General features: G+C 40.3%; 1 protein-coding gene across 4 annotated transcripts; it reads right to left on the bottom strand.

Moving 5' to 3' along the window:
* Positions 1-407: 407 nt before the first annotated feature.
* Positions 408-14,223, bottom strand: Spz5 (spatzle 5 Toll-1 receptor). 4 transcript variants are annotated; one of them, XM_076422160.1, is made up of 8 exons: positions 13,523-14,223; positions 12,208-12,620; positions 8,833-8,987; positions 3,079-3,168; positions 2,307-2,483; positions 2,059-2,181; positions 1,740-1,985; positions 408-1,311 (listed from the first exon to the last, which is right to left on the bottom strand). In XM_076422160.1, exons 2-8 carry the CDS (start codon positions 12,256-12,258, stop codon positions 1,140-1,142), a joined length of 1,014 nt encoding a protein of 337 aa, XP_076278275.1. In that variant the 5' UTR covers positions 12,259-12,620; positions 13,523-14,223; the 3' UTR covers positions 408-1,139. The 4 variants fall into 4 exon arrangements, with proteins under 4 accessions (XP_076278275.1, XP_076278276.1, XP_076278277.1 ...); XM_076422161.1 differs by having other exon boundaries at positions 13,743-14,223; XM_076422162.1 differs by having other exon boundaries at positions 13,843-14,223.
* Between the last annotated feature and the right edge of the window lie 620 nt (positions 14,224-14,843).

The following is a 14,843-nucleotide window of genomic DNA, read 5'->3' as shown; positions in this document are numbered from 1 at the left end:
TAAATATTTTTCTGTAAAGAGGTATGCAAATGTTATAATTGTCGGCCTGATTTGCATGTGATAAATTTGCAGAATGCGTACATATGCGTCGTGATTATCGACCTTGGAAAAGTGACGACTACTATACTTAGGAGCAATTTTTATGAGTTTACGTGACGATCGATGGTCCATGAACTCACGGACTAGTACAGGTTTCAGATTTATAAGAAAAAAATGCATCATTTCATTTTAATTGGTGCACGATAATGCAATGTATAATTTTAGTGAATGCGGTAGTAAAAAAGCATCTATCTTTCGTGTTGTATAATATTTTGTGGGGATTCGAGAATACAAATTTCGAGTGTCTCCCCATAAGAAACATTCCGTGACGATTTGAATTTCTAGGTCTATAGCGACATCTCGCGATGACGTAGAGAAACTAGTATAGTTCAATTTTCTGGCTAAGGTTCTGTATTATCGATACTGTCAGAAATTCTCTAGTTAGTTTATTTGATATCTAGACAATACCCATATAAAAATTTAATGTCATGATCGGATTTTTCGTGTCACTAGATTTTGTAAAAACACATTTTCAGCATCATTACCGACAGGGTACCAAGCGCTCGACTTTACCGACAATTCCCGAATTTGCGCGCGTGCACACAAAATATTAAATTATTAAGTCTTCGATTTCATAACAGTCTCCGTTTATTTGAAAGTTATATAAACAAGGATAATCTTACACAAAGTTTCTATATTCTCATCTATCTACAATACCAACAGTAGATACCTAGCTACAATGAAATCTATGGAAAGATTATTTAAAAAATTATTTTAAAAAATATAATCATTAGTACACTATAATCAGAAGTCGGTAAATGAAAATATATAGCAATGCAAACAAGAATTAAATTACTCCAGCTATTCCTAAACGACGGTTGACTACAACATGCTAAAGTAGAAAAGTCACTAAATGGGGCGGATGTAATTGAAGTGCCAATAAATAAGTAGCAAATGACTCGAACAACTGGATTCCTAGGTTTCCTAGTTTTTCTTCCTAAATCGTACAAATTCTTCCTAACAATTTCAAGAATTGCGTTCTTGCTCAGCTCCATGCGATGAATTCTCCGTAATAGCTTACTAATCCTCGGGGAACCTCTTCAGACATTGAGCATAATCTCGCAGGAGCAGCCATGGGCAAACCAAAACAGATCGGTGTACAGCTGGTTTCCGCTTCCTTCCAATGCTACTAGCCTCTTCTGCACGTATTGCTGCCGACACATGCTGGTGTAGCCCTTGGGAAGGGAACAAATCCCGTTGCACGTAGATTGTCTGAAACAATGACAAATTAATGAAGTCGCACGATTGAAAATCTCACGCGAAAGTTAGAGCTCGATCGACTACCCTGATCAATAGACTGCGGATCTTTATGCATTTATAGCAAAATTGAGAAGATGGAATTCAAAATTGTTGTTAAAATCATTAAGGGAAGAAATAACATTCAATTTAATTTCTATTTCTTGCAATCGGTGCAGATAATTTTTATTTTGCATAAAGATCCGCAGTCTACTGATCGATGTTTGTAATCGTACTTTGGTGGCAATACCATGCCGGGAGCAGAATGTGGTCCCTATTTGCTATGGATTTGCCAGCAAAACTTGTCGAGAAGATCCGAGCCTAATGCGGAAACAGATGGCTCGGCATTTGAGTGCAAAGTTTGTTCCATGCGAAATCTCCAATGCGATAATTCGATTACTCACGTGCACTGCTCGACCTTCACCATTTGCGTATACTTCCGGTCCGATTCCGAAAGGTTCACCACGTACATCCAATTTCCCTGGTTGTTCAGTGCTACCTTCGGTGTGTGGAACGTCGCATCGGTCGGACAAAGATTAATGGCACCGGGGTCACTCTGTCTTTTCTTACGTTGCTTGGCCAGTTTGCTGTATCTCAACAATGGATTTTCGTACAGGGTGCGGGGCGGAGTTTTATTCTCCCGCGTGTATCTGCATGGAACAAATCAAAATTTGAAACCTTTCAAGATCATTTCCGATCGGTAGGATTAATATAATTGATCACCTGGGTGTCCACCATGCTTGGCCGTGTCCGAGCGAGCTCAAAGATTGCGTTTGTGGATAAACCGGTCGATCTGTGCTCAAAAACGGATTTCTGTGGCTGTGATCCGGTGCATTGTATCTGTAACTGATCACACAGAATGGTTGCATCATGCGCAAGGGCTGATCCGCGTAAAACTGTTAACAACGGTGAAAGGCGAGGACGTAGAGCGGATCGGCTAGTGTCACGCAGTGAATTAGCATTCGAATTACCCATTTTGTTGAGTGTCGTTCAACGGCTGGCCATAAATTAAAGTTGGCTGCCCTCGTGGAGGAAACCGAGGCGGCAGGAATGGTAACGGCTGCGGGTGTAATTGCGGCTGCCCCCGCGGGGGGTAATCGTAACCCTCGGAGTAATCTGGCACCGGCCTTGAACAGAATTTCCTTGACCTTGAACGATTTCGTCACGGAGAAAGTTATCACTAAGAGAACATTCTTCGATAAAGCTTTCGTGCGATGAGAGTTTCAATTGTATTCGAAAATCGATCACCGTGGAACCGCGTATCGTGATTATCGCTAGACAGCGGATCTTTATGCAAAATAAAAATGTTCAGCAGCGATCGTGGGCAGTAGGAGTTAAATAACAATTTATTTCATCCCGTAAACGTTTTGTATACCTGAAACAACATAACGCTACTTTTAGATTTTTCTAATTTTTCACTGTTTTATATTTCTCCTGGCCAATTTCTTCATAAATGCATAAAAATCCGCAGTCTATCACATTTTACTATCTGAAAATACTGCGATAGCATTGACAAACTTTTTGCGTACTTCAAAGAGACCAAGGAGACATTACTGTACTTAACAAAAAGAATTAACAGCTAACTGTTTAGCATCCGAGGTTCGAAAATAATTTTTTGCGAGCCCGCGACCTAGAAATGTCTGTCGATAGACGTGCAATACTACTTCGTGATCTTCCTGCAAGATTTCAGTGCTGCTCTTGAATAAATTCCGAATAAATTATTGAAAGTCGACTACGATCTACCATCGAGCATTGAAGTCGTCTTTGGACTCGTCTCTCAGTACAGAACCGAAGTCGAAGCTGCATTTGTCCACGAGAAATTTAATCAGCTGCCTGCAACAGAAAGAAACATCAACGGTTCGATAAAAAGAAGTAAAGTAAAGTAGGACAATGATAGTACGTCCCTTGCTACATTGTTAGTACGATCTTCGACCTACTAGATGTAAATTAGCGGCGACATTTGTTACGATATGGACCTGGCAATCCTAGCATCTCGCATGACCCCTTGACTCGAGTTCAATAGTAACTGTTTCAGATGAATAAAAAATTGTGCCTTGCCATGCGTTATTCATGAACCGATGGAAATCGGCCATGTTTTATAGGCTGCGGCTATTTAAATTGAAAATGTCTCCAAAAAAAAAACATTGTGCAAACGCACTAGAATATTTTTTATTGTCTGTTTCATCACAAAGCTGCGCATGTAGCTATTTTAATACAGATTATACAAATTACGCCTCGTTGACGTAAAAGTAGAACTTTTGAGGGAGATAACGGACTAGATTGAGCTTTTGTTTAGCGCTTTTGACTATTGAAAAATCCCATATTTGCATTAACAAATTCAGCAACGATTTAGCTAGTTTTCTCCGGTTAACGGTTCCAAATCGGTCGAGAAAAGAAAAAGTAGCCATGTTTATCAAAGTTATTATTTATCGTAGAACAAGAGTAGAACAAGAGATAGGCCGACCTAAAATTTCACGAGAAAACGTGCGAATTGCCCGTGCAAACACTCCGACAAATTTTCGTTCACGTCTGAACCCTGAAGAACTTTCTCCGAAGCCGGGCTAGAGATCTGTCCCGATGTATAATTCATGGTCCACGCCTAAAAGGTGTTTTCTCGGTGCTCGTCGCCGCTATTTCGAGGATAGCGTTCGCTGCATCTCGATCAGAAACCGTTTCCTGTCTGGGGACTTTCGAATAGTCCCACAATTATGAATAGTCATGGATTTAATCTCGAATTTGTACGGTACTTCGACTCGTCTCGTCGGTATTTCATTATTTTTGGTAAACTTTCATATTCTTCGATTACGTACCGTGAACAACTCCTTCATTTTATATCGTTTGTTTCACTCTAACTCTTTACCTTACGATTTCAGTGAGTAGAACTTCTTTTGTAGTTCGCAATTTCGTATAAAAAGCGAAAATTTATATCTATTGTATGCCTACATGTTCTCCAATAACTATACATTAACGAAACCAAAAAGAGCTTCATCTCGGTTTAAAGGAAATTAATAACATACATATTTATTAGACTCTGCTCTGAATCCTCATCACGAGTCTGACATGATATTGCAAGGCGAGAGGTTAATAATCTGATTAATACAGGTTTTACGTTTGTTCAAATGTAACCAACTTTATGAGGTATGTCGTACAAAATTATTAGCAACAGAATTCATAGAAATTTGACACGATCGCGGAAACAATCTCGAATTAAAGTTACCGGGAAACAACAAACAATACGAGGTGTTATCGTTTCCTGTTTTGCGTCTGCTCTTTGTTTACGCGCTTGCATTGTGAAGGCATTGGTACCAAATTCTCAAGTATTTGAATTCTTCAAGTTTCTACTACATGGAAACAGCTGTGCGTATTCAACGTTTCTCTCTTAGCTGTTCGAAATTCTTCTATAATAATTGTGATTAAAATAACGGGTGATGGACTGTATTCAAAGCTTCAGAAACTAATTGCCGAAGTCACGAAATGGTTCCGTCTCTGTTCTATATATTTACCCTGTGAACTTAAGAGAAAGTCTATATTTTTAATCTATCAGAAATTGCGGTACAGTTCGCGATATACATACATACATACATACATGTTTATCTGAAAACTTTTTTTTTAACGATGCAGGAATGTTACGGACAATGCGTGTCGTTCAGTTATAAATCAGATGGGAGTGTTCGAACGCGTGCGGTAGTGAATGATAAGACGTTTTTGAATAGTTAATGATAGTATATCGCGTGAGGGAGATGGAGGCCACTTTAAACTTTTATTAGTAGACTGCGGATTTTATGCATTTAGGACAAAAATAGGTACGTGCAATTTAAAGTACTAAACATATTAAAAAGATTTTGAGGACATCGGCGTACAGTGTTCCCGCGATTGATGTGACTTTCGGGTATGCGGGTGATGTGACTGTATTATCCCCACTACTAGGAGGTTCCCCCTTGGGCGGTCGATCGCGCTACAAAGAAATTAAGGTATTAGGGTTTTTAAATTGGAGTTTTATGATACTCGATGTGTCATTCTCAGGTATGGAATAGCATTAGTACAATACAACAATTTCCCGCTTAGCACCGTTGTTTATCCATGATCGTTGTTTACACTTGGAAAAGTTATCCAACAAATCTATGTTCGACACACGTAAAAAAAAAGGAGTACCATTTCGTTTCCTGAGACTCGATACCCCCGAGGTTCTCACAACAATCGCGGGAACACTGTATTAGTTTGAACTGTATAAAATAATTAGAAGAACAAATTTTCTAGGTGGCCCCTGTTTTTTGCAATTGATGTAGAAATTTTTTATTTTGCATAAAGATCCGCAGTCTACTTATTAGTATCTCTGACCCTCGAACTCGAACGGTGAGAAATGAGTGCGTGTACAAGCTGTTCCAACATCGATGGCCGAGCTGTTGAGCACGCGAACTATTCATTTAGTCGCTCGATAAAATTTTATAATTACATACAGTATAACATGAGATTGGAGTTTTTCCTTTAAAATGATGCCTCAAAAGTCGCTGTACGGTTTTTTATAGTCATTTTATTGAATCTTGTGGATATTGAAATTTTTAATATGATGCGACTGCCAACGATAAGAATCATCGAGTCATCACACTTTTGAATAGTTAATGATAGTATATCGCGTAAGGCAGATGGAGACCACTTTAAACTCTTATTGCACAGTATCTCTGACACTCGAACTCGAACGACGGGAAATGAGTGCGTGTACAAGCTGTTCCAACATAGATGGCCGAGTTGTCGAACAAACCATCTATTCATTTATCTGTTCAATAAAATTGTATAGTATAACATGAGACTGAAGTTTTAAAATAATGCCTCAAAAGTCGCTGTATGATTTTTCGTAGCCGTTTTATTGCGATTCGCTCTGTTTGATAGAATAAGAATCATCGAGTCATCGCCGGTAAGTAAAGACGGAAAAGGAAACGAAGACCCACATGTGCTGAACGACAATCGTTTACAACGATAAATCTGGATCGTTCCACAGATCGATGAAACATCGAACAGCAGGACTATCGATCGTAACGGGTCCGATATTTATCTAGCAGGGCATGACCGCATCAAGGCCACGGTCACGCTACGATGATTAAAGAATTAACCGTATCGGAACCGACGTAACAGTCTTATTCAGGTCGCCATTAGTCTTTACGTAACCGACAATCGCTTTCGGCTCAAGATTCCTCGTAGACATCTACAGAACGATCCAAAAATTCGATCATTCTACATCTCGAATCGAACGACATCTACATCTACGCCACCGACGCACCGATAGATCTCAGTCATTAATCTCTCTTTCAAAACATGAATAAAGCAATCAGTGCAACGCGGTACGAAGTGAATCGATGCTGAATAAATTTGTATATGTTTAAGGTCAAGCTTCAGCATCACACCAAGGACTCCTCCCACGTCGAACAATTAAATGGTACACCGCGAGCGAGGAAAGTATTCGAACTGAACAAGTACGATACACGGGCTCGTTATAATTAATTCAGTTACAATGAAATAGGCTGCTCTTTACTTTACCGGACTCAAAATTTGTGCCTTTCTCCGACGAATTATGATGTATTTGGTATGTAATCCAGTAGATTTGTACCCAGGGAGGCTGCAGATCGAAGTTTGGATGGATTACAAAAAATATTTATGACATAATTTAAATGGTATCGAAGGAGAAATATCATAGAAGAACAATTTTTATTTGTCCGGTTATTTTTTTAAGTTTTTTCAAGGTCATCGTTATTTTTTATCGGGAAAACTTTTTTTTTATTCCATCTTGTTAATGACTTAAGCATGTTCAAATGTATTTTTTCAGCCGCTATAAAATGGAGTAAAAAAAAAGTTTTCCCGATAAAAAAATAACGATGACCTTGAAAGAACTATGCAAAAATAACCGGACAAAAGAAATTGTTCTTCTATGATATTTCTTTTTCGATACCATTTAAATTATGCCATAAATATTTTTTCGTCATTAGAAATAAAGGAGATATTTAGGTGGCCTCTTTCAGCTGAGACACTCCGTATTTAATAATGTAAACAATATTTTGAATAATGGTACAGCAATTTTAGTGGCGCCTCAGAAAGAATCGTAAATCATCGCAGCCAATTAAAATTGCTGAAGAAAGGAAGCAGCTGCTTCTGTTTTGTCTAAAGACTCTCAATCTACTGATTATAATTACAGTATCCGCATTATTTCAGAAGCAGTAAGTTTGTGAAACTTCCGGTTTCGAGAACAGCATCAATTTCGCTTCGCGAAGCTGCAAAGGTACAATCTGCGGGTGACAGCAGTTTGATCATGTCGGTCTCCTTTCATCTTGCACAACTTGCTCCCGATTGAACCTTTGCAACCCGCCTATACAACTTTCCTCATCCGGTGGCGATAGAAAAAAAAAATGATAACAACCACGCAATTTTACACACCTTTTTCTACGAAAAAGAAAAGAAAGAATAAAATGATCCGTCGTTACGATGTGCCACTTAGGCGCTCGCGAACAAAACGCTACCGCGCCGCGTCGCAAATCTATGATGTCAGATTTATTATCGCATTTGCATGATAATGCACGGCTCTTAACAGCCACGGGAGAGTGAAGCGATATCTTTCCAAGGTGTCGGTCGCGTATTGTCCGTTCTCGCAGAGTAATCGAAAAAAATGCTACCATTCGTTGTAATACGCGGAATTGTTATGCAGATCGAGCTATAAATTCGTTTCGCCTTCAACGGAGTGCCCGGTGTTAATAACAAACCGCTGACAGTAATGTGAATTCCAATTTTTACTATGTAATTTGCGAAACGGGGATTGCCTCTGTCCTCTTTGTTTTCCGCTCCGTTCTTGCGTCTCGATTGTTCGATGAACAAATGTTCTCGATGATCAAAATTGTGTGAGTTAATTACAAAATCTTCTTTTATTACAACAGCGCACTTGTTCCAAATATCAAAAACGAGTAAAGTATAAATTTGGGAAAGCTCAGCAATTTGCCACGAGCGACGCCAAGTGCAAAATTATGAATCGACGGGGTTTCCAAAAAACGACCTCGTTCTCCGAGAATTCACAAAAATACGGATCATTGGCCTGTCATTAATATTCTGAATGGCGCTGGTGGAACAGTCGCTGCATACAAATGGTTCATTTCGAGACGGATTTTGGGAAAGTCCCGAAATCGTGATCGCGGAAGTGTTCTAGTTCGGGGTCGCGTTCGTGAAAGTCTGCTTAATGAACTTCGTGAAGCTCCACTACTTCAACTTTGATGATTCTCGTCGTTTTAACGAAGCCAGTCTTCTATTCTCGGAATTATCATCGGAAGTGTCTGATGGTGCTGATTAATTTCGTGTTTATTATGCTCCTATTTTAATTATTTAGCCACAGGACGGGTTCGAGCGCAGCCAATGAAGGCCGTCGGGTTTTTCTAGAACGTCGGACCCGTGTAACAAGAGCATGGCGTTTGTTCTGTACGTTTTTGCTTGTTACGCTTAAACTGAATGAAACGAGTTTCTTACTGGGGATAATGATCAGGGCTCTCGCAGAACGTCTGGCCCGGCTTCGCGCAATTAGGCGTGTGTCCTGGTGGCGCAGGAACAAAAGGCTCGAATTGTGGTCGTCCTGGACATCCGTATTCGATGCACGGCTGGCTGTGCGCGTTCGCCAAGGATAGCTGAAATCGAATTCGTACTTCGTGTAAAAATGTCCACTTCAAATGATAGTATCTTATTACTAGAAACAGGGTAATCGCATTTTTAACTCCTTGCCGTACCATTTTCTTTACAATTACAGCAATTAACACGTCTTTATATACGACGAAAAATGTCGTAGAAGAGACAAGAAAAGTTATTACACCTTAAACGTTGATTACAAACGAATCAAATTTGATTTCGTTTAAAAAAAAAGAGTGTAACATTCATATTTGTTAGACTTTGTTTAAAATTAAAGATTTTTCCACGCGAACGTGTGCCAATTTCCTAACTGGATATTGAAACGGATAATGTTTTTATTATATGGCAATAACGTTGGTGCAAGTGGATTGCAGCGATATACGTAATTGGAGCGCTATTTCTACAAAATTTTCCTCGAAGATTATTAGGAGAAATCTCTTGCCGGTTGCGGAATCCGAGTGATTCATGCTCCTTTGAGGCGGTTTCAATGTGCTGCACCTAATGCGTCCACTATTTCTAATATTACATTCAGGATTAAAATGGCGAAATCACGAATTCAGGCATTTCATTTTAGAAGCACTAATTGTGTCATGCGATTCCTTCAGAAAAATCGCATGCTCTTACGACATTGCGCAACAGATCGCGAGATATCGGGATAAAGATCGCGCAAATGGAGAAGCTGCGTTCGTCGCGAGCTATCGAGATGAGTAGTAAAGAATAAGCAATAAGGCATCCGCGGATCTGTTCCCATCGGCCTATTTCCGAATCTGGAATTTTGAAACGGACGATCCTTATCTGACCCCGGTCGTTAACACGGATTTAAGTCTGACGTAATATCCTGGTGCAGCGGCGTTTAACTGCTTTCTTATGCCACTTTCAATTGACTCATCCGTATGACACAGCCTAGCCGGCGCGGCACCGTGTTTCATCGGATCACGACGGAAATCAGTCGTGTACCGAGAAATCGCTTTCGTTCTGATGATTCGTGACATAGTGAAACCGCGTCACCGTTGATGCGCCAGAAATGTTCACCGAAAGCCATCGCTGTGTCCTTCGAACCAAAACTGCACGAATTCAAGAAATAAGTCTACTATATTATTTACAACTTTTACTACACCTGACAAAAGAACAAATTGCTTTCTATACGGCTTTTGTTTCTCGCAACCGATGTCAAAAAGTATCTTTTTGCACGACTCTATTCAAGAAATATCTACTATATTATTTACAACTAACTACACCTGGTGAATGCACAAATTCATTTCTACGCGACTTCTGTTTCTTGCAACCGACGTGACAAATTTTCACGTTGCACGAATCTATTCAAAAAATGTCTACTATATTATTTACAACTTACTACACCTGGCGAATGCACAAATTCATTTCTACGCGGCTCTTGTTTCTCGCAACCGACGTGAAAAAGTTTCTTTTTGTACGAATCTATTCAAGAAATGTCTCCTATATTATTTACAACTTGCTACACCTGTCGAAAGCACAAATTCATTTCTGTGCGGCTACTGTTTCCTGCAACCGACGTGAAAAAGTTTCTTTTTGCACGAATCTATTCAAGAAATATGTCTCCTACATTACTTATAACTTACTAAACGTGGTGACAGAGTTGGGCAAAAATTTAATCAACGATTGACGACTAAATTTCTACTTCAATCATTAATCGCAATTAACAATTAATCTCCTAGTTTGGTCGTTAATTGCGATAAACGATTAAATTTCTACTTTAATCGTTAATTGGATAATTCATTAATGATTAACTGCTGAAATTTCGAAATTAAATATGGAATCAAAACTGTATGAATACAGAAAAAAATTTCTTTTTTTAATCATCGTTTGACGATTAACTTCATCAATCGATTGATCCAATCGTCGATTTTTCGATGATTTCTTTTTTTAATCGTACACATTAATCAATCAACCATGATTAAAATTTTAATCGATTAATGCGCAACTCTGCCTGGTGAAAGCGCAAATTCATTTCTACGCGGCTCCTGTTTCTTGCAACCAAAGTGAAAAATGTTCGTTTTGAACGAGCATCGTCAATCCAATTACAAGAGCATCAACAACTGCGTCGAATTTGGCTATCCGTGCTCAAAAAATTGAAGAGCGAGGGTTGCATCACGGCCGGCTCGAGTAACAAGCAATCCGCATCTTTTTACAGCGTTGCAAAGTGAATTCCGGCTCCGATGAAGATCTCGTAGCGCCCGATCATTAATTACGGATGATCTTACATCAGTCGTTACGATGAATTTTGCCCAGCTTTCACGGTGTGCACGAAACACAACGTTCGTCTCATCGGGTCGTAAGCCGCGGTGTCATGTCGCCGTCGTCACGTGTGCGACCGTAAAACTCGCGTCCCTGTTGTTTGTAGACACGCGCCTTCGAAAGAAGAAGCTGCACTTTCACGCACGATTCGTAGACGTAGAGACACGCGCGCCGAGTTGCGAATTAGAAACGTCGTTTAGACGCTTCCGTGAATTTTTACGCGGTCTCGTTTCGCGTGCCGCGATTCTTGCCGCAACGAGACGATTCCTGTGGCAACCGTTCCGTTTAAGATCGTCTTGATCCGGCGGCGCGTTGGCCATTCAGCTTCTAATGAGCTTTTAATGTCTCTATAACGCGGCATTTTATTGCCGTGCTGCCGACCACCGTAAAAAATGTTATACTCGCTGTATAATGGCCGACTAAACTGCCGTTTATGCGGATTATAAAAGTGACGAGTCTTTTATTGCGGTCTCGTACTTTGAAATTGCAATGCGCGGATTTCGAAATCGATTTTAATGGGAACGAAACATTGTACGTGTACTTCTGTGGAATAGAAACAGGATTTCGAACCATTCGATTTCTTGTCCCATTATCTCTTTTCGTATAATCGCAATTGAAATACCGGAGAAGCTTAACACGGACTTGGGCGGGAACAAGTCACTTCAGAAAATAGATATAACTTCCATATGTATATTCTTCTTTGGAAATGTTTATACCGAGACTGATTATTGGACTGCGCAAAAATGGCAGTTACAGGCCGGAGATTATACCACGTTTGATCGTTTAGAATTCGTAAGACAGCCAATTTCAATGAAATTTTCAGAACGCATATAATTTATACGAGTTTACAAAACACATCTACCGGTTACTTGTACCAAACATGTACCAGTTACTTTTAAGGCTCGGTAGGTTTAGTGTTAATAAAGATATCGTGGATGGATCACTTACGATTATCAACAGGTCCAGGAGAGGCCTCATTTCGGGTTGGTAACGTGCCATTCGTCGAGGGCGCAGGATACTTTTGACGGACACTTAACCGGGGCTGTCGCTACGCTTCTTGTAATCGTGGATCTCGCAAAACACCTTTCGCGGGGCAGGTGTTTCTTTGGGATCGTAACGGCTAGATCACATAATTGTCGTTGCGTGAGTCTCGTCGAAGGAATCCACGGTGACACGAGAAACGGGGAAGCGCGTGCCGGTAACCGTGATAGAGGATGCGCCTAGCAGCAAGTTCTACGGATCGCGGAAACGCTGACACGTAATCATCGAGTCGCTCGTGTGTTGACAGGTATTGTTCCCCGCGGCTGGATAATGATCCGTCTCCTCCAGCGGCCGGTTAACTTTAGCTTCCCGCCGGTAAACTGTGTGAATCGAGAAACAATTAAACAATGCTCCACTGATAAGCGGTTCGAGCGTTGGAACCCAGAGGAAAAAAAAGAGACTTCAGAGTTACACGGTAACGTGTTCACCCAGGATTATTACAGGCACCATTCGATGAAACTCGTTGATAGCCTGCCGGCGCGCAGGGAAATTTCTAAGGAACATCGGCCAAGTGTGAAACCATTGTTGTTCACCACTTTCGGAAAACGAGTTAGCACCGGATACTATCGTGGTCTACCGCTATTAAGAATTTTATGCTGCGGGGCAGGCGTTTCCAAACTTCTAGCGCCTCGTTTCTGTGATATAATGTCAGTTTTATAAAGATAGACTTTCTTCTGATAAGTCCGTAAGTCACCGGACACTTATTTTTTTGTTATTAAAGGACCTATATTAAGGAATAAAAATGGCACTTACTAAGATTTTCTAATGTAGAGAACATGTAAATCAAATCTGACCAAAATATCCTATATTTTCTAAATTTTAAAATTTAAGTGGGCAATTGTTTTCCAATTTGGCTTCTAGAGCTGTCCATGATTATCCTACAATTTCTCAATCTCTATTTCCCAACATTTATTCAAATAGGATATGTATATTAATATTTAATTGTATTCTTCAATTACCATTTCGTTGAAGACAAGTGAGTGCCCGGCGATTTATGGACGGGAGCGTACGTAACTAAACATTTTAACAATGACATTAACACTAGAACAAAAGGAAAACGAGTTCTGAAACCCGAAGACCAGAGGGTAGGTTCATCCCCTAATGTAGATCGCTCTAACTGTGTACAAAGTTTCGCAAACGACTTGTCACACTTGGCTGATGCGGCTAGCAAGATCATTGATATGAAACGTTTAGGAAATCGCTACCGCGAGACTGCGTTTACCTGGAGACTTTGAATTTCGAGAAACTAGATAGACACTTGTTATTGCTTCCTGTAGCTCCTCATCACAAGTGCAAAAGATTTACAACGCGAGAGGGTGCGCGTTTCGTCACCGCACTTTCACAGAAAGGGTGCAAGGAAGTGACTGATCGCGGGTAGGTATTTTTCGAGCACTGTTTTATGACACTGTCGAACCGTGGAGATATGCGAATGCATCGGCTACCTTGGTCACCCGGCACTCTGTCACTAGCTGTATTTCTGCTCTGTCGGGTTCGAGCTCTGTCAGAGTTAGTCCGGCGCTATTTTACGCGCGGCGATCTTACCTATAGCAACGTGGGTACTCGTATCTATACCCGTACCCGCGTCCGTACCCCTTCCTCGTGGACCCGTGCACGAGTTCCGATCTAGGGGGTACCCGGGTGGGGTAAGCGCGATATACTTTCACTGGTGTCCGTGGTCCGAGTACTGTCCGGTCGACCTTACACATTGACGAAACCCGATTAACTTTTAATTACTCGCATACAGTGCACTTGTAATCGGAAAACTTTAAATTTAGTGTTTCAAGCATAAACAATGTCGACTACACTAGCAAATATATTTTATTAAATAAACATTTATTTATGCCGGAGGATATACGGAAAGTGGTGTGCGAGTAACTGAAGGTTGACAGTCATTTTCCTGAAACGTGTCGTCAGAACGAGATCAATGAAATCATGTTACCTGGAAGGCCGACTGCTCGCTGTTTCTTGTCATCTAGTTTGTCAATCCGCAGCAGCCTGATCGATAATTGACGCCGTCATGACGGTTGACGCCACCGTGGCGTCATGCGAACCTGAGGTGAATGGCCGCTGACGACACACTATGGAATTGTTTCTACAGATTCGTCGTTCTCACAGGAGACTAGTAGTTTGTTCCTTGATAAAAGTACTTTGTTAAATTGTTATTGTCATTCCTGGAGAACGCTTCCGGTTCCAATGTATGGGATTCAAATACAGTATTTTAGGATCAAAGTATTCCTATTAAATACTATTTTGTTGTTGGCGATTTGTTTACAAATCCATTACATCCAAATTGTATTACGAATGTTATTATAAAAGTTCGAAAAAGAATTTAACAAATGCTAGTGATGTTATTTTCTAGTTTATCAATTATAGACACGTGCAATTTCTACTTTATCAATATTGCAAAATGTCAGAACGGTTTGTCTACCAGTTTGAGCATTTTGCCACTAGGAGGAACTCTGGAATTCTTATGTAGGTCACTGATGGATCCTGATGGATGGACCCTGGAGAATGTACTTCCTTTCCCCTACATTCCTATTCCT

This window comes from Lasioglossum baleicum, chromosome 4 (genome assembly GCF_051020765.1).
Source record: "Lasioglossum baleicum chromosome 4, iyLasBale1, whole genome shotgun sequence".
NCBI classification, from domain to species: Eukaryota; Metazoa; Arthropoda; class Insecta; order Hymenoptera; family Halictidae; genus Lasioglossum; species Lasioglossum baleicum.
The sequence above is the reverse complement of the archived record's forward strand: the minus strand, read 5'-3'. Positions and strand labels throughout refer to the sequence as shown.

What these genes read in the sequence shown, in the direction of transcription:
- Spz5 (XM_076422160.1), bottom strand. Translation starts at nt 12,258, where the DNA reads ATGGCACGTTACCAACCCGAAATGAGGCCTCTCCTGGACCTGTTGATA. An exon ending in GACGACTTCAATGCTCGATG is followed by an intron (nt 2,484 to 3,078) that starts GTAGATCGTAGT and finishes AAATCGTTCAAG; the next exon opens with GTCAAGGAAATTCTGTTCAA. An exon ending in CAAGCATGGTGGACACCCAG is followed by an intron (nt 1,986 to 2,058) that starts GTGATCAATTAT and finishes TGTTCCATGCAG; the next exon opens with ATACACGCGGGAGAATAAAA.